At 34.7% G+C, this 21,174-nt stretch overlaps 1 protein-coding gene across 2 annotated transcripts in view; it reads left to right on the plus strand.

Annotated features, from left to right (window-relative positions):
• PDGFD (platelet derived growth factor D) overlaps positions 1-21,174 on the plus strand; it is a 303,617-nt gene that overhangs the window by 201,685 nt on the left and 80,758 nt on the right. For both annotated transcript variants that reach the window (XM_074304387.1, XM_074304388.1), the window contains exon 3: positions 333-513. In XM_074304387.1, the coding sequence (XP_074160488.1) occupies positions 333-513 (181 nt within the window). The remainder of the gene's footprint in view (positions 1-332; positions 514-21,174) is intronic.

Genomic DNA, 21,174 nt, shown 5'->3' on the forward strand with positions numbered 1-21,174 from the left:
CTGGTGAAAGAAGTATCCATGATTTGGATTTAGGATTTGGTTTTGTTGAGGAAGACATAGTAAGAAAACCACATAATACAGAAAATGACTGATAATCAATGATTTGGGAATAGGACAAAGAGAACATTTTCAGATCTGCTTTTAGACATACATGTGTAGAGTCCATAGTCAAATAACTAGTGCCTATTGAGAGTTCAACATGGATTATATTTAGATCTTTCTTAAACATTGTTAGTTCCAAATAGTCCTAATATTTAAAGTTAGCACAGTTGGCAATCTTAAAATCTTGCTTAATGTTTTTTAAAAAAACTTGTCCACTTATTTGCTTCTAGGTATGACTTTGTGGAGGTTGAAGATATATCTGAAACCAGTACTGTTATAAGAGGCCGGTGGTGTGGACAAAAGGAAGTCCCTCCAAGGATAACTTCAAGAACAAACCAAATAAAGATAACCTTCAAGTCTGATGACTATTTTGTGGCTAAACCAGGATTCAAGATTTATTATTCTCTTGTGGTAAGTAGCCTTGGAACCCTGTGGTTAAAAGCAGACAATGGTTTGTAAGTACAGACAATAGATCCTATAATTAAAAACACTGGGGCAAAGTTTGAATTAACTATAAACCTCTCTGCCCTCTTCCCCCCCATCCCTTTACCACCACCACCCCAAAGGCACACTTTGGAGATGGTATAGTTTGTGTTTCTGGGAAAATCTGCCTGTTTAGAGATGAGTGTGCTTGTCTGAGTCCAGATAGATTCTATTCAAACTTGGAGAGCCATTTAAAACTACTCAAAGTAAACCTGCATTTAGAAATCAAATCCGTTTCCCAGATAGTCCATGATACTCAGCCTGTTAAAAAATATATCTTTCAGCATTAATGGTAGGAACCCACTGTTAATGGGACAAGAACGGTTTTGTATGATTTGCTTTCTAAAGAGTAGGAAGGGATTTGTACTAGTACATCCCTATCCTCTGACTTTCTTCTGCCTATACATATTTACAAGAGAGCTGACTGGGAAGAGACATAGAGTGTGTGGCCATGAGAGTTTTATAAAATGCCATAAAAAAGGGAGTACATTCATGCCCTTAGCCTTGGACTTATTAGTTGAACTATGCATAGGTGAATAAATCATATATAAGTTTATTCAGTATTCATAGTTGTTGCTAACCCTGCACTTTACTCTTGATTTAGAACTGTGTTTGTGGTTAATTGTGGTCCCATTAAAAGTGCATTCCCTTTGATGCCTTTTGGCTTTGTATCATATTGGCAAGAATCTTAACAATGGAAACAGCATTATAGAGCATTTCACTTAAATACTATATTAAGCTCTATTTCAGTACACAGAAACGTTCTTTGTTTCTGTGTTTATTACTGATTCTGAGACCCCAGTCCAAATGTCAGAAATACCACATTCCAAATTCACATTTGAATTCACCAGATTTAGTATCTTTGATTTGTATTTGTGAGTTTTTGATTTATGTCTTGGTATGTAGCAATTAATGAAATTTAACCGTTAATCTTGAAGCCTTGCAATAACAGAAGGATGAATTATACAGGTAGTATGGAAATGAGGATGATGGTGATGAAGCTGATTAAATAATAACATAACTGCATAGTTTGCCAAACCCTTTACATAAATAACCCTATTTTGTCCTTACAGCCGTCCTTGGAGGAGAATTTTTATTCTCCCCATTTTAGAGGTGAGGAAACTGAGTCTGAAAAAAGTAAAGTGCCCAGGGTCACACAACTAGTAAATGTTTGAGACAAGATTCAAACAAATTTTCCTGATTACAAGTCCTGAAATCTAGCCACTATTTTCACACACACACACACACACACACACACACACACACACACACACACCATGCACCAACTATATATTACATTAGGTGATTTATTTTTCAATAAACATGTTCTCCCTAAATGTCAAGCTGATACAGCTACACTGAATTTTATATTCATCTCAGTGCATAGATATACAATGATTTCAGAAATTCTTTCTGTTGAATATTATAGCAATCTTTTCTACAAACAGGGTTCTTTTCTTTAGCTTCCTTTTTTTTCTTTTCGAAAGGCAAATTTACAACAGCTTTTGTTATATTTCATTTCATTTCATGGCTTTTGTGTAATGGTGAGTTATTAAACAGTAAATGAATTTCACATCAGAACAGAACAAAGGCAGAAAATAGTATGCAATGACACTGGCTCCAGTTTTAATTTGAAAATAATCCATCAGCCATGATTTGCATGATTGCAAACTCATGCAACACTGCTTCCCATTGAAATGAAGGTGTGAAGTTTTTGTTTCTACATTTTCCACTTTGCAATATTTGCAAGTGACTCATCCATTCTTAACTGGCTTTCCTTAGAACAGACTTTCTCCAGAATGAGTATATAGCTAAAATGGGGACTCAAAGGCTTAGTGGAGATTTTTTTTTTTTCTTTTTAAAACCCAAGGTTTGAAAAGTTCAAAACTCAAGAATATCTAACCCGTGTTTTTTGAAGTATGGCTATCTCTATAGTGCTTTGATGATAAATAAAATGTTTGGTTACTATATTATCTAACTTTACTCAACATCTTGTTGATTGGTTGAAGAAATAGCTGCTTTCTCAGAGGGCAGTATAATTTGTGGTTTAGGAAGAATGATTGTTTGTGCGATAATGACAATGCTGACTTAACAAATCTTACATTTTATTTTGGGTTAAAGTTTGTTTATGGTAGTTTTATACTAACTGAGAGCTTAATTAATACCAATAGATTATTATGGCCATAGATTAAGAGACGAAATCAGACTTGCTGGAGTATAAAGGAAATTAATTATGGGTCTCTTCTTATTAAACCACAAAGCTCTCCTAATCTAATCCATCCTCCATAAAGCTACCAAATTAATATTGTTAAAGCATACTACTTTGTCACACCTCTCCTCAATAAACTCCATTTATTTCCTTTTAGCTCTAAAACAAAATAAAATGGTGGGAATTTGTTTTGCTTAATTTTGCATATTTGTTATAGCATTATGGTTTCCTTTCTTTTTTCAAAGTGAGGGTGGTATAGAGGTAGAGATAAAATATTTGCCTCAGTTTAAAACAGAGATAATAATGGCACCTACCTCTCAGGGTTATTTTTATAATAAAATATTATAATATTTATAAAGTATTTACCACAGTGCCTGATATGTAGTAAATACTAAATAAACATTTGCTCCTTTTTCACCTTTGTTATATATTATTTTGCTATACACACTCTCAAAAATAATCGCCTTTTTCTGTGCTTGTGTATAGTCTGTTCCTATATCTAGAATTTGCTCCTTCCTCACTCCTATCTCTTTAAATGCCTGATTTTCTTTAAAGTCCATTTCAAATGTTATCTCCCACATGAAACCCATTCCTGAGTGTTCAAGCTGCTAGTGTTTCCCTTTTTTCCCAATAAATTTGTATTTATTTTGTATAGAGCTCCTATCTACTTGTTATGTTTCTTCTAATATGTGTATATGTTCTGTGAGAGGCAGTCTAAGAGAAAAATACCCTGGAATAATCAATAATCCTGGAAGGGATAGCAACAAATCCTACTTTTGATACTTACTGGTTGTTTGACTTTGGTTTGGTCTGTTCCTTTCTAAAACTTTATGTCACATAGAAGGGACCACAATAGGTGCCCAATAAATGATTATTGATCGAATAATTAAGACAATAGATGCCTTTCTTATTTAAAAATACTAAGCATTTTGTGCTTTTTATATAGGAATACGAAAATGCTTGCAAACATGACTTTGAGAGTTTGCTTCTCAAATAACACTTTCTTTAGGTCAATATCAGAATAATTCCACTATATTTAGAGGCCAGGAACTTGAAAATGCTCTTTCTATTTTCAGGTAATTTCTTTAAGATGTAAACAGTATTTTCATTGTTAGGCTTCCTGAAAGTTCCAAAAATGGTGCCTTTGAAGATGATCCATTTAGAAACTTGTCTAAACTATTTTTGCAGCACCCTCTCAATCTTACTCCTCAAAGAGCAAAACAAGGCAGAGGTTTACAGACTTATTGGCTAATTTTGTATCTCCATTTAAACTAGCTGAATTAACTTCAAATGATGTTGTTGAGATTGCCATTGAGATTAAAACTCTACATGAGTCATGTTGTTGCACTGCAAGCAGTGATAAAGCAGAGAAGATGAGTTTAACAAGATAAAATTCTTAATTATCACCACTCTCTGCAGATTCTAATTTTCCTCTCCTAAAAACTTACCCATTAGCCTATCCAAACTAAAATCAACAACAGCAACAACAAATGCAAAGCAGACTGTGAAGCTCAGTTTTTCATACTAGATTCCCTGAACAAAGCTGGAGAGCAAGGAAACAGTGCCTTATGTTCTGTAGCTTCACCCCCACTTTCACTCCAATGTAACCCCTTCTTCACCAGCACAAAGGCAAACTATGCAAATCTGTGCAAGTGCTGCGTGTTACTTGAGCCTGTTTACCCCTTTCCATTCAGTTCTGTCCTGCCTCATGGAGTTCCAATAGAGCTTGATTGACCAAGCTTGGCTGGAGGGGTGCTAGGAGTCAATAGAATTAGAATATAAAGGCTTTGAGAACTAGGGCTGTTTTCTTTTTTGCCCTTGATGGATGGGCCTAACATATCTACAGGAATTTAATAAGTTATTAATTGTTAAATTCTAGAGAAAAAAAGGCCAGAGTGGTAGAAGGTATCTTAATGGCAATACAGAAGATTTGGGTTCTACACCTTTTTGTGTAGAGTTGTATATCTCTGTAGAGTTGCATACCTCTCAGCCTCAGATTTCTTCTCTGTAATATGAAACTGAAGGGCTTTGAATTGGAATGATGGCAAAACTAAATGAGATAATAATATACATAATTTGATTTGTAACTGCAAACTGTAATATAAATAGATATTACTAGTTCTGATACTAGTGTTATTAATATTAATAGTGATTGATTTCCCTTTAAAGAGGAAGGGACTAAGGACCACAAAGACTTTCCTTCCTGTACTTTTTAAAGTCCATTTTTACTCAAAATAGGTCATTTTATGTATTTTAGAGTTAGGCTGCTTTATACACATCTTTTCATTTGTTCCTCACAACAACCTGTGAGGTAGGTGATTTTATTTTCCTTATTTTATACCTGGGGAAACTTAGGTTCCCTGAAGTTCAGTGACTTGCCTAGGACAACATTACCATTAAGTATCTGGAGCTGAACCATGACCCAGTCTGCTACCAAATTCAGCTCTATGCTTTCAGCACTGTTATACCAGCTGCCTTTTTTTTTTTTTTTTTAAATCAATTTGAGGGCATCATAACCTGAGCATCTAAGCAGAGTACCTAGCACATAGTGGATGTTTAATATGAGCTTGGATATTGAAAAATTCTAGCTTCCTATTGCCTCCAGGATCAAATACAAGGTCTTCTGTTTTACATTTAAAGCTCTCCACAATATGGCCCACCTTGGACTACTTGCTTACTCTGTGACTGTACTAGTTGTCTACCATGCTAGAAATTCCCTGCTTCCATGCTCCAACCATCTCAAACTTCTACCATCCTTAAAGACTCAGCTAAAATCCCACTTTATAGGAGGCCTTTTCCCTATCCTGTCCCATTCCTTAATTACTATTTAATAAATGATTATTGACAGGCTGAAAAGGTGAATAGTATAATTTGATTTAAAGAACTCTGGTAATCCTCCCCTCCCCCAAAATATTCTTTTCTTCCACAGGCTCTGAAGCTCTACCAATTAGAGAGTCATATGTGATGACAAAAAGAAAGACATTCTTGAGAGAAATAGGTGAAAGGAGGAAAGTACCAATCTTTTATACAATAGTGCTTTGATAAAGTCTAGTTGAGGTCTGATGTTCAAAAGGGATTAATAGGGAGAGAATGAGAAATAAAAGCTAATTTTGAGGTATACAATAAGTTAAGGAAAGGCAGAGCTGGATACTTAAGGTATTAAAAAAAAAATTTGACCAGATTAAAATGGAAGTGATGAAAGATTAAGGGACAGAAAAAGGAATGGGGAGGTGACAGAGACAATAGCACTTAGCTCATTTTGAAATTTTGCTTTTGTCCAAGCTGGGTACACTCTGCTACAGTGTCTGCCCAGGTTATGTGGAGATGCTATTTAACTATTATTATGTTCCTGCCCCCCACCTTGTTCCTTTCACCACACCAGCTCCACAGCCCCAAGTTTTTCATTTCTACCAGCATTTTCTACCTTCATTAACAGCTGTTTGGGTGACAGCAAATGGCAGGAGAGAAAGCTGAGCAGATCACTCTGCCAATTATAAATTGTTAAGCATCTGGCTGAAACCCAGGAGGGAAATGCTTCTCTAGCATGAATCCACATCAGTCCCAACTTGGGAATGTTTTTTTGTGTCCCTTTGTTTTTAACCATAAGCCTCTTGTACCCTTCACTGAGAATACAAAAGGCAAGATTTTCCTCCTGAATCATACTGTTATGCAGAAGCACTCACACACATGCCAAATTAGGAAAGCCAAAGGATTTTAGACCTGAAGAAAACCTTAGGGATTATCTAGTTCATTCTTCTCCTTGTTCAAATGAGACAACTAAGTCTTGCACAAGATCACCTAGTTTATGGCAGACACAAAAGCAGGTCTTAGACCTGCTGACTCTAACACTGTTCTCTCCTAGTCAACAGTCTTTCCATATTATCTACTATTCAATTTAATCATTGAAGCTGTTAAAAAATGTTTCAAATATCCCCTTCCTACACAAGCAATTGTTTGAAATAATTATTCACTATTCCACCTATTTTTGTTCATAAACTTCATGCTCAAATACTACACAGATGATGTTCAATTTGTCTGGTAAGCATATTTCCAGCTCTGAAAGATATTTTTGTTTAATAACACATTGGTAGTCCAATATTTTGTTTATCTAGCACTTAATTATATTGTTAAATTAAAAGTAATAACTGATGAGTGAAAAATAAGAATGTTTGCTCCATATATACACTATATAATCATTATTGTCCTTTCTTTATTTTAGTTCTCAGATAGTCTTCATGATTGGGAGGGGTCAGAAGGGTACAATATAGTCTGAAGAAAAGGTAAAAAATGTTACCCAGTCATATCATAAAATAATACAATTAATCTTAGGGAATAAATTAGCTTAAGAGTTAGCTTCTATACTATCTAATACTACCATTACCAGTCAAAACAAAGCACCTACTTGGTACTGAGTGTATATCTTCCTAGGGGTTCAAAGAATTCACTGAACATTCTCTGATTAACCTCTTAAAAGTACTTCTAAAAAAAAACATGGAGATATATGTGAAGAATGTCTGAGCATAAAGGAACCACTCCTAGGATTCTGGTTGTCATCAAAGCAGCTATTATGTGTTGGATGATCTGCTGGCTCACAAATACAGACAGACAAGGAAAATTTGGGAAGGAATCTGCTGGTGGAGAGGAAGACACAAAAGAACAAAGGTAACACAAGTTAAATGATACCTCTGCTTTACTTGAGCAGACAAAGCAGGACTCTTCCCACTTTCATTCAGGGCTTCTCAAAATTTTACACATTTGACTCCATATAAGTACATAAATCAAACATTTACTGATAATAAATCATTAATTTTAATATATTAAATATTATTAATTTTGCAATCTCCACATTCAGTTCTGAGACCCCATATAGGGTCATAACCCACAGTTTAAGAAGCTTAAGCAGAGTGCACAACCAAAATTTCAAACAGGCCAATGGTTCTTGTCTCTGGCACCTCTCCATCTTCCATTCTGTGTCCTTTCTCTAAGTTTAGAGCTTCTCTTTCCCTCCCCCACTTCCTCATGCTGGCCAAGGATTTTACCCCTTAAGCATCCCACCCTGCCATGGGCATACCAGGAGGCCCCTATCCTCTCTTACTCAGTGACCTTTACTCTCTTTTATCTCTCATATCCAGTCACTTGTCATCTTGCTGATTTTTCTTTGGGCATATTTCTTTGCCCATATTTCTACTACGTCTCTCCCATCTCTTCCCTTCTCATCATTCTCCTGGCCACCACCCTTCCCAGGACCCTCACTGCTTTTATATAACCTCCCATTGGGTACTCCTTTTCTGATCCATATTCTAAACAACTACCCATGCAGTGCTCATAAAGCTCGTAAAGCATTGAATTCCAATGGTCTTGTGATGGAGTGATGGAGTGATTCTTCTGCACCCAGAAAGAGGACTGTGGTAACTGAGTGTGGATCAATCACTATATAGTATTTTTGTGGTTGTTGTTTACTTGCGTTTTGTTTTCTTTCTCATTTTTTTTCCTTTTTGATCTGATTTTTCTTGATTCTTCTAATTGTAGATATGTGTATAGAAGAATTGTACATGTTTAACATATAACGGATTTCTTGCTGTCTAGGGGAGGAGTGAGGGGGAGGGAAGGAAAAAAAATTTTGGAACAAGAGCTTTTGCAAAGGCAAATGTTGAAAATTATCTATGCATATGTTTTGAAAATAAAAAGCTTTAATAAAAATATATAAAAACATGAAAAATAAATTAAAATAAAATTTTTTAAAAAGAGAAAAAAAAAAAAAAGTACAGGTCTGTCCATTCCATGCCAATCTCCTGATCATCCAGTGTTGGCTTCCCAGTTGCTTCTAAAAGCAAATACAGATCTCTCTGTCTGACCTCCCCCTTTCTACTGTGGCACTAACCCACTTTTCCAGACTTATCACACATAATCTGTAATTTATCCAAAATTATCTTCTCCTTCTCCCACAGAATCATCCATTGCCTATGTATGCCTTTGATGAGGCCTTTCTACTAGAAAAAGTGTTTCTTCTCATTTTCTCCTCTTGTAATCTTGAACCTTCTTCAAAGTCCATCTCAAGTATTATCTGCAAAGAGGTCTTCTCTGATTCCTTTTCTTCTCACCAGTAGTTATTGCCACACCTCCAAAAATTACCTCTTTACTTTTTAAAAAGCAGAGTTCTATGCCAAGTGCTGGACATTACCTCTTCCCCATGGAAAAACAAAAATAAACAAAACAAAACAAAAAAGATACAACAGCCATCCTAAACATTGTACTCAGAAGAACTGGGCTGAATTTGTTCTGCCACTTAACAGTTTGTGTGACCTTGGCAAATTATTTTAATTCTCTGGATCAGATAGAAAGTAAAAGGATTAGGTTTAGTGATGATTAATAATTCCTTTCTAGGCCTAACTTTAGCTTTAACTTCTGAGAAATGATAAATAACATAATCAGTCATTAGGAATGTTGAGGACTTACTATGTACTTAATACTAGTTTTTAAATAAGTTTTTAAAATAAATATCCTGCCCTCAAGTCTTGCTCTTCTTTCTCCAATCTAATATTCACCTAGCTGCCAGAATAATTTCCCTAATTCCAGGAGTGATATGATTGCTCCGTTTAGCAAAAATCATCAATGGGTCCTAGTTAGGTATAAGTTAATACATTGTTCAGTCATGTCTAACTCTTTGAGGCTGCATTGTGGAGTTTTTCTTGGCAAAGATACTAGAATGGTTTATTATTTCCTTCATCAGTCATTTTGTAGACAAAGAAACTGAAACAAACAGGATTGAGTGATTTACACAGTCATACAACTAGTAATTGTCTAAGGCTAGATTTGAATTCAGGAAGATGAGTCTTTCTGACTTCAGATCTGGCACTCTGCCACTTAGTTGTCCCAAGAGAAACAAAGGAAAAGGGATGAAAAACTGACCTAGAATGAGGAGTGAATATGGCTGAACATAATTACTTCCCAAACAGAGTTTCTAGAGAGAAATTCACCAGTCTGAGAAGGCCTTAGAGGACATATATAGATAGAAGTTTGGAGAGTGGAGACTGTCTCAGATAATCACAGAATTTCAGAGATGAGAAGAGTTTTATCTATTATCTAGTCCCACTCATTTTTCAACCATTTCTCCTCCTTAATATGTCTGTAATTCTGGTAAGTTATCATCCAGCTATTTTTTCATGAGTTCCATTAAAAAAGAAAATATCCTAAATTTGTGGGGGTTTTATAGTTGTTGTTTACAACTTTTATCTCCTTTTCCCTCAAAGACCAAAGAAAACAAATTTGATATCCTACCATATTTATTGCCTATTCAATTTCTGGGAAACAATTATAATTATCATCCCTTTTCGCTAGTCCTCATAACTGTCTCTCTACATACCCAATATACACATCAAATATTATAGACTGAAACTTACATTCTCTCCATTAGAAAAAATGTTCTGAATCTATACTAACCCTAACCCTTGTGAATGAATTCGGGGGAAAATATCTTGGCATTTGTCATATTTTCAATTTTAAATAGTAAATCCTATTTGAGGATAAATGTGACTCTCACTTTAGCAGTCAGAAATCTAATCCACAAGTACAGTAGTTCTCAGAAACTCTGTTCAGGGAACTTTCACTTGGAAAAGAGCAAGGTCTCTGAAGTATATTTATAGTCAACAATCATTCATTAACTACTTGAGTTGTAGGAATTTGCAAGCCTGGGTTCCATGAGAGACCCAATGAGGTCTGTAAGATTGGGAAGCCAAAAAGTGAGTAGCCAATATGAAAAGAAAAACATTAACATACAGCTTCAACTTCATGGGATATAGGGATTTGAAGTTTTGAGATTAGGGGTTTTGTTTTAATACATATTTAGGCTCTATTTAGAGTACACAGCCCATCAGCTGCATTCCATTGCAGAATGGGTTTAGGGAATATGAAATCCTTGGAATCAATGCAGGTAATTTGCCTCCAGGAAAATCATTTTCTTTGTAATTAGTAATCTCTAAAATAATAAAAGCATCCTGCAATATAGAAGCTGTCTTATCTCCTTCTATTGTTAACAGTATAGGGTGGGGTTTATTGATATAACCCCAAACCTTTTTTCTTTGGCTTGGAGGATTAGGTTTGGTTTTGTTTTTGTTTTTATATCTGGGGAAGTCCTCTTCCTCCACATTTACCTACAGCTAGGCACAGGAAATACAAAAAAAATACAAAACCAGCACATACCCTCAAGGAGCTTACATTCTAATAGAAGGACAATATGTAAATAATTAGGTACTTGTAAACTCCAGTCATTGAAAAGCTTAATTGCCCTTCCTAATGTTTGGACATCTTATTTGGGGTTAAAACACACACACACACACACACACACACACACACACACGTATATGTGTTTGTATATATATAACCTGGTAATTAGGATGGTGGTGATTCTAAAACCCTTCTTAATTTTGTTTTCTTTCCACAGTCAATATTTCCTACTAGGAGCTGATAAATTTAAGTACTGACAGTAATAGAGATCCTAGATAGTGTTTTACTTTATTGTTAAAATGTTATAAATGGTAATAAAAATTGCTAATTAGGAATCATCTCTAGAAAGAGAACTATAATTATAAAGACAGTGCTTTACATTTAAAAATTTAAATCTTCACCTAATTTTGACTTAATGGTATAATTAATTAGAATAAACAATTTTAATAAGTTCCATTTGATTTTTTTAAAGAGCATCCTTTTTGCAAATATATGTGCTGTGTATCACTGTTAACATTAAAGGTTTATTTCCAGAGCCTGTCCTTGAGAAAATTTTGAAATAGGAAGAATTTTCTCTGAATCTTGCCCTTTTTCCATACTTACATTTTTCTCTATCCTTTGCCCATAAGTATATCTTTCTTTTGCCTCCTTACTATGCTGTCCAACTTTGTTCATATTAAAATACAAACTTTGAAATTGAAAGTGAAAAGAATGCTGAATTTAGCTTTTAAAACTTTTATATTTGAATACAAGTTCTGCATTGAATTACCTAGAGTAGCTCAGTGTCTCAATAAAAGGAGTACTCAGTTTCTAATCAGAAAGCCTTGAGTGTGACTATGGGAAAACCACTTAGCATCTGAGGGCCTCAGTTTCTTCAATAATAGAATGGGTTAAAAATAGCACTTATCTTCTAGTGTTATTATGAGGCTCAAAAAAGAAGAGATTTGTAAAGCTGTTAGCAAAGTGCCCGGAACATAATAGGTACTTAATAAATGCTTATTTTGTTCCTATCTGTGAGATTTTAAGCAGTTCATGTAATCTAACTGGACTTCAGTTTTGTCATGTGTTATCTTCTAGTTCTTGATTTAATCCCATGATCTTATCTATAAGTGATAGTTTAAAATATTGATATTCATCCCAACATTAATAGACTATTTAGTGTTAATATTTTTATTTATTTATTTTAATAATGTTTTATTTTTCCAATTGCATGTGAAAATAATTTGTTTTGCAAAACATTGTATTGCAAATTTTTCTACTTCTTCCCCTTTCCCCCTCCCTAATATAACAAGCAATCTGATATAGGTTAAATAATGTTAATATTTTAACAAGTATTAGAATATTAGTGCCAGAGGCAGCTATTGTGGACTATATAGGAAATGAAATGGATTATCCCTCCTTATTCTGTATTCAGTCATTATAGTGTGTAACCAGTTTGCTTCTAAAAAGGTTGTCTACTAATTATGGGGAAATAGGCTTCCTCTGCTTACATTCCTTGGCTAGCTAATAAACCCCTACTATTTTACTCTGAAATAGGAAAAATAAAATGGTACTCATTGTACAAACTACAAAGATAAGTCAGGTATGAAATAAGTAATTTATTCCTCTATAGAAAGAAGTACTAAATATAGGAAGGATTATCATGAACATTAATATAATGATTTAAACTAGATTCATTAATTTAACTTAGAAGTGTACTTACAAAAGATTCAGAGGCTAATTTTGTAGGCCTCATAGTACATACAGCTGTATTTTTCAATATTGTGAATTAGTCATTTCACATTTTACCTTAGCATTGGATAAATTTTAGTCACTTCTGGCAGTTGTCTGTTCCTAAATCAGGGCAAGTGCTTGACCCTCTCCAGACTGTGGCAAAATCTAGAAACGTTTCTGACTTTAAATCACACAAAGTTACCGATTCAGAGAAAAATACAAAATAGGCAATCAAGTTACATCCTCATAACCTCAGAACAGAATTTTGCATTAGGTGCAAAATCAACATGACACCAAAAGTTAAGACAAGACTATCTTGCAATTTGTATGACAGTGTAGAGAGCACCAGCCTGGAATTGCCTCTCATTTTAAAAGGTCCACTGAATCATTAGCTTCTCAAGCTCAGTATCCAGTTAGGAAATACTTCATCATCATAGTGCAAGACTCTTTGGTAATAAGCTTGGCAAAAGCCCATACTTAGATGGAAGCAGTCCCTTAGAGCTACCACATAATCCAGTCAGCAAAGAATATCTGTTCGTGCTCTGTACAGATTCATGTTACAATACCAAAGGGATAAAAGTCTGTCCATGAAATTTTAAATATAAAATGGACAAGAATTTAAGGAGAGTATGGAGCTTATGCCTAATCCTAAAGTCCTATTAGTAAGTCCATTTGGCACCAGTGATAAGGTATACCCTGGTTATTTCATATCAAAACCTATTTATATTCTATCTACATCCAGACAGAGAACTATCGAGACTGAATGCATATAGAAGCATGCTAGTTTCACTTTTTTTTTCTTTGCTCCTTTTTTCTTCTGGTTTTTCTCTTTTGTTCTGATTTTTCTTGCAAGCATGACAAATAAGGAAATATGTTTAAAATTATATATCAGATTGCTTGCTATGTTGAGGAAGAGGAGGAAAAGAAAGAAGGGAGAAAAATTTGGAATTCAAAATCTTACAAACATGAATGTTGAAAAGTATCTTTACATGTGGTTGGAAAAATAAAATATTTTTGAAATTTTTTATAAGAAAGAAAAACTTAAATTATACACATTGCTCAACTGAAGGTCATTGTTGGAGGAAACTTTGTGTTGTGATGAATAGAACAAACTGAAAATCAGGTATGTTCTCTTGAGACTAACAGCATCTATGAACAATTTTCTAGGCCTGGGGCTACTGTTCCAAGTCTTAAGCTTTTCCAGCTCCCGTAGAAACAAAACTATGTTTTACTTATGTATATAGTATAAGGCATCTGACCTCAAGTCACTAGCATCTTCATCCCAACATCAATGTTTTGTGGTACAAGGACTTTCTAGCAGAACTGGATTTAAATTCTACTGCTGATACTTATGACCTGTGTGACTTTAAGCAAGCCACATACAACCTTCCTGGGCTTCATTTTTCTTAAATGTAAAATGAGAGAAGTATTGGTTTAGATGACTTCTGGGGTTCCTTTCGTTTCTATGCCTATCATAAGTCCATAAATCATTCCTATATTACTCTGTCCTCTAACCTACCAAAAAACTGACACTACATCATAGAATTACTTTGTCAATCCCAGGGAGGAATAATCAATCAGGAATTTACAGTTGGAAATCCCATTTCTTGTTCCATTTCTGGTTCCCCTTGAATCCGCAGGTTTTTTTAACATGCTATGTAAGACTTATTGAGACACTTATAATTTCTGCTTTGAGCAGTTTGGTTCTGATCTCAATTCAATTAAACAAACATTCTTTAAGCATAGATTATAAAATCTTGAGAACAGACTTTTTTTCTTTGCATGACACATATAGCACGTGATTAATAAATGCTTTTTTATTGTTTAACTTATTATTTAATAAGCTTTAAGTCTTTATGCAAGTAGTGGTAGATTTGTAGTCTGCTACCCTGCATATGTGTGCAGAATCTACCACTTATTATTTTTGTGGCCTGGAGAATGTAATTTAAATGCTGTTAACTAATCTATTAAATGAGGTTATATTTTCTTCTAGCACTAGATGTATACCCTATATGCATAGATACTCACAGTATGATCTTGACAAATCATTTGGCTACTCCAATTCCTTCATCTTTAAAATGAGATCATTAAATAAATGAGATCCATCCAGCTCCAAACATCCCTATGATTCTATAGTTGAATTATGTCATTTAAAACAAAATAAGTATTCAGGGAGATAGGGCTGCATCATGTTGATAAAATTGTGCAGAATTTTCAATGATCACTGCTTAAAAAAAAAACAAAAAAAAAAAAACATTGTTTGAAAAATAATATTCACCCTATAAGAGTCTGCGGCCGAATACCATGATATCAGAAGATTCAAAAATCACAGGTCAACCAAAGAGTAATAGAATTGTAATTCACTTCCATCCTATCATTAATACGATGTTTCATGAGAAATGAAATGAAGCACATTAAAGAAATAAAGTTGAAGAGCCAGCTAGGTGGCGCAGTGGATAGAGTACCAGCCCTGAATTCAGGAGGACCCGAGTTCATATCTGGTCTCAGACACTTAACACTGCCTAGCTGTGTGACCCTGGGCAAGTCACTTAACCCCAGCCTCAGGGGAAAAAAAAAGAAACAAAGATGGAAGTCTGGAGAGGTAGTGAAAGTAAAGGTTTTAACAGCTGGAGATCCCAGATGTTGCACAAATATTCAGAAATACTAGTTTCTCACTTCTCTGTCTACTTTCTCCTTATCTTTATGCTGCCTATCATTCATGCTCTCTTCTCACACCCACAAAGTAGAATCCCTGGATTCCTCCAAGACCCAACTTCCGTGTTGCATTGTACAAGAAGGTTTTCCTGATCTTCATAGTGCTCATGCCTTTTCCTTCAGGATTACTTTTTATCTGTTTTCTACATGCATCTATATATGATTTTGTTGCCTCTACACTTGTCCCATTAGACTATAAGCTGTTTGGGTACACATATTGTTTCATTTTTGTGTTTGTATCCCCAGCACTTAGCACACTAGAACTACTTAGAAAATGTTTTTTGGTGCATTGACTAAATGTATCTCCCAAGAAAGATCTAGAGAAAAAGATGCAATAACACAAGCAACAAGTGGATTGAAGCAACATCTCTAAGCTGAGATGGCAAGTTTACCAATACAATTCTTGCACAAAAATATAGAAAACATGCCAGAGTCCTGATCAGGGAAGAAAATGAAAAGAAAAAAATCACAGTGAGATATTTTCCCAGCCCAGTTGGGCAAAAAGGGAGAGACAGAGAGGTGGTTTATACAGTAGGGATGGGGTGCAGCCAGGAATGTGCCACATGGACCATCCTAGCACAAGAACTGAAAAATTACTTGTGTGTGCATAATAGGATAGTAAAATGTTACCCAAAGTGGTCTTACATTATGCAGGAGGCAAGAACAAATGTCAGTTGCAATTATATTGCTCACTACCCAGTTTTGGTTCCCAGATTCAGTATGGACTGAGTTGAAGACTTGTGCTTACAATGGCATTGCAGGGTGAGGAGCATTCTCAAGGACCCTAGGCTGTATACTAAGTAAGGAGTAAATTCAGAAGTAAATAGTAACTGTGGAGCTTCAATCCTAAGAGTGGAGAAAGGACTCATTCTTAGCCCCTAGCCCAATTTGTAACCTACAGTTCAATAGCCAGAGAAAGCATTCCATACCAAAAATACACATGCAGTTTTGTTCATATGAACCTGAAGAGTTTTCTAGTGAGCTGATAATGTCCTAATTCAGCAGCAATTTACTGCTAATGAAATTCAATGAGGGGCAAATCCACTAATCTGTTGTTCACAACTAAACCTGGGTCAGTAACTTACTTGCAGAACTTTGACCTGGATTGCAGTCATCAAACTTACTTCAGGATCATACCACTTTGGGAGTAATAAAAATCTACAGGCTCTCAGCCTGAGCTGGGATAACACAACACATTGTCCCATAAGAGACAAAAGGACCCAGGGGATACTCATTCAATCCAGACATTACCTTTAAAAATAGTATTAGAGCCCTGGCCTAACATAAAGTCCAAAGTCAGAAAGTTAGGTGAAAGAATCAAAACACAATACAACAAAAATATTATCTTGCCATAAAAATCTATTTTTGTGACAGAGATGATCAAGGAACAAGGAACATGTCTCCAAGACATACACAAGAAAAGTCACAAATGAAAACACAGCTTGGGCACAATTTCAAATAAAATTCCTGGAAGAGATTAAGCCAGAGAGATTCTTCAAGAGTAGTAAAATGATTTTAAAATTCAAAGAAGAGTAGGGCAAGAGGGGAATGTAATTGAAAAGAAAATTAACAACTTTAAATAAGAGGTATAAAATAGCAAACTCCAGGCAAGTTTTTTTGATGTTATTCAGACATTTTCCAGTCATGTTCAGTTCTTTGTGACCTCACTTTGGATTTTTTTAGTAAAGATACTGAAATAGTTTACCATTTCCTTCTCCTCATTTTACAGATGAGGAAACTGAGTCAAACAGGGTTAAGTGACTTGCTCAAAGTAACACATCTGGATTTGAGGCTGAATTTGAACACAGGAAGATGAGTCTTCCTGAGTCTATGCCTAGTACTCTATTAAATGCACCACCTAAGTGACCTGTATAAGTTAGAATGGACATAATAGAAGTTTTTGACTCCCTGAAATAACAATTAATACTTAAAAGAAAAAGTCAAAAGACTGAAAACATAATAGAAAAATGTGAAGTATCTCCAAGCATATCAAGGACAGAGAATTTAAGAGTCATTGGACTACCAAAAAAGAGTCTATGCATCATTTCAAGAACTTATAAAAGAAGATTCCTTAGAGTGAGAGAACAAAGTGAAAAAAAGAAAGAATACACCAGAAATTTCTTGAAAGAAACATAATAAAGAAAACTGACAGGAATATAATAGTTAAAACCTATAGCTTCCTGACCAAAGGAAAAAAACTACTGTTCCCTTACTCTGAACTCTCATAGTATTTATTCTATGAAACTGTTACATTCTTCCTTACAGTATAGTTATTGGCATATATCTTATGTTCGTTCCCTTACATACTTTTGGTTCTATGAGGACACTGATGTCATCTTTGTTATTTTTTTATCCCATAAAATATTTAGCATAGTATCTTGCACATTGTAGGTGCTGAATAAATGTTTTTAAATTAAATATTCAAATGTTTGTCCAAAAGTCAGTTTAGTTACTTCAAAGTCATAAGCAATCTGTTAAATCTAGTGCCTCTTTTAACCAGATTGATTTGATTTTAGAAATCATCTTTCTCATCCACGACAAAGCAGAAATAGTTCATATTTTACTTCATTTAAAAAATTGTTTTGTGTATAAGAAGATAGATGAATAGAAAATGTTTCCCAAATGCAAATAATGTGCTTGACAACTATATTGATGATTAAAAATGGGTAGAGAAGCTTGATATTTCCAACTCATTACTCCATGTATTATAGGCCAAGTTCACTTTTAGCTTGTTTAACCCATCATATCATGTTTCCCTAATGCAGTATTGCTGCTGGTATTAGATTTCTATTGAATGCCTTCTTTACCAAGTTAAATGTAACTGTACTAATAACAAATTCTATAAGTGACCACATGTTAATATGCCTGTCGTAGTATACCAAATTCTGATATATTGGGGAAAATTCCAATGTCCCCTTCTTTCCCTAGATTGAGAATAGTCTTTATTATGCATTAATATGTTTTAAGTCTTCTGAAACACTCTTAGTGAATTAGCTTTCTCACTGAAGCCTTCCCTAATCCCTCGCTTGACATATTTTCTCTGTGATCTGTATTACCTTTTGTGTTTCTTATGCTCTTATCATGTTCTCTTTGCATTGCAGTTATTTGAGTAGGAATTGTATTAGTCCTACTAAATTTTGTGTTAGATTTGAATAGTAAGATCTGTTTCTTAGAATTGTCAAATTTCAGCATGGAAAAGACCTCAAAGTCATGAAGTTGAATCTATAATAAAATTGTAGATCCTGTCAATAATATCCCTAACATTATCCTGACTTTGCTGGAAACCTACAATGAGGGGAAACTCATCCCTTCTTGAGGTAGCCTATTGCCTTTTTTTGGGGTTCTCTTAAGATGTCTTTTCTGATATTAAGCATCAGTATGACTTTCACTCAGTGCTCTTAATTCTATAAATATACTCCCTGACCCCCAATTAGATTTCTCATTGACTGACCAGTTCTTTGCTAGTCAATTGACCAATACAATTAACAATTCTTTATATAGCATGATTTCAAGTCTTTTTATCATTTTTATTAGCATTTATATTAGCATATATATATATATATATATATATATATATATATATATATATATATATATATTAGCATTATATACCATTTATTATATGCTGCCAAAACTGGTCACAATATTACAAATGTCTGAGTAAGACAGAATAAAATAAGGTTATCACTCTCCTTTATTTTGATTCAACCTAAGATCATATTATTATTTTGCTGCCACATCATGGATTATAGATCTGGAAAGAGCTGGAACAGAACATCTAGTCCAATTCTCATTTCACAGATGAAGAAATGGGTTCAAATAAATTGGATAACTTGCCCAAGATCACACACCTGAGAAATATTAAGGATGGGATTTGAACCTACTGCTATTTTTTCCATGAACAATTGTCCTTGCCATATATCCCCATCCAACTTCTGAGAAGGATATGTTGAATACAAATATAGTGCCATAGGCAAGGCACTTCACCTTATTTGGGCCCCAATTTTTCATCTGTTAAATCAAATGTTTATAGTAGATGATCTCTGAATCTCTAGATTAGCAATCATATCATCCTATGATTTTATACTTTTTTCTAAATAAATTTACATTTAACCCACAGCTCTAGCATTTCATAGCATCAGTGTATTACAGAATTTCAGAGTAGGAAGAGATCTTAATCAAGCCTCTACCTAAAAGTAATCTTGCCCTAGGTAAGTCTACACAGATATTCCCAATCCATAGTCTCATCACCCACCCAAAATGAAATTTTTAGTGATATAACTGTAATGAACACATTCTGACTTAACAATTGTTGTCTTTCAAAAGATTCACAAACTATCTCTTTAATAAGAATATCATCAGGAAGTAACATAAAGCTCTTTGGTCAGTAGTTTACAGAATCCACTTTCTTCTTTCTAAAAAAAAAAAAAAAGCATTTCTCTGTTTTCACTCTATGGTGCCTTTTTCATTTTCTACTTGTGCTTAGTTCTTACTAACAACTCAACAATTACACCTTTTAATTTTTAGTGGCCTGTTAAACTGTTAATTTTGTTGTCATTCAGTCATTTATTTTAGTCATGTCTGACTCTTCATGATCCCATTTGAGTTTGTTTGTTTCTTTCTTTTGGAAAGATATTGGAGTAGTTTGCCATTTCTTTCTCCTGCTTATTATAAAATTAAGAAATCAAGGCAAACAGTGTTAAGTGATTTGCCCAGAGTCATATAACTAGTAAGTGAGTCCAGATTTAAAAATAAGAAGTTGAATCTTCAAAACCAGCTTTCTATCCACTATTCCACCTAGCTGCCCCCATGTTTTTAGCAGTATCACTGGAGGAGAATTAAAAAGCACCTAGAGACAATCTAGTTCAAGGCCCTCTTTTTAAAGATGAAGAAATTCTTAGAAAGGTGAAGTGTCCAAGTCACACAGGGAAGTGTTAAAAATCAAATTTGAACCTAGGTCTTCTGATTCCAGAACTACTGTTCTTTCTGCCATACCTCCTGGCTAAAATAGATATGTCCTTGTAGAAAGCGTGTATTCCTTCCTCCACTGGCAAGTTAAAGGATTGTAATAAGAGGATTGTTCGGAAAGGGCAGAGCTAAGAAAATGTGAACAATGTAGACAGGCTGTTCAACCACGGATGTAGCCATGGGATATTCAATGTATAGATTGTCTTATGTTGATAGAAGAGGAGAAACTTCCTACCAAAGGAAGGAACTTAAGCCAGTCCTTGTAATCAAATTGGTGGAGAGATTACCAGATTTTGCCAATATATCCGAGCTATACTTGCAGGTGAGAATGAAGGAGGAAATGATTTATGGGGATATAAAGCATCTTGCCTAGCCTTCTTTCCCCAAAGGGGAACCACATCCCAGGCTCCCACCCCCATTGAATACCAATACTGACTGTGATAACACTAATCTTTGTGGTTTAAGTGTAGTGTGTTAAGAAAACACCAATATATGTTACATGAATGCTCTTAGGATTAAAGGTGTATTGTACATTAGAAAGAGCGTTGACTCTAGAGTTTATGAATCTTGATTGAAATCCTGTTTCTGCTATTTATTGCCTGTGAAATGTTGGGCAAGCCACCTAACTTTTCCCAGCACTCAGTGTCCTCATCTGTAAAATAGGGCAGCATGATTGGTTGACATCTGGGATACTTTCTAACTCTAAATCAAAGAGCAGTTAACATTAAATATTGTCTAGTCCTGCTCCTATCTAGTGTAGC

Source organism: Sminthopsis crassicaudata, chromosome 3 (genome assembly GCF_048593235.1).
Source record: "Sminthopsis crassicaudata isolate SCR6 chromosome 3, ASM4859323v1, whole genome shotgun sequence".
Lineage (NCBI taxonomy): Eukaryota > Metazoa > Chordata > Mammalia > Dasyuromorphia > Dasyuridae > Sminthopsis > Sminthopsis crassicaudata.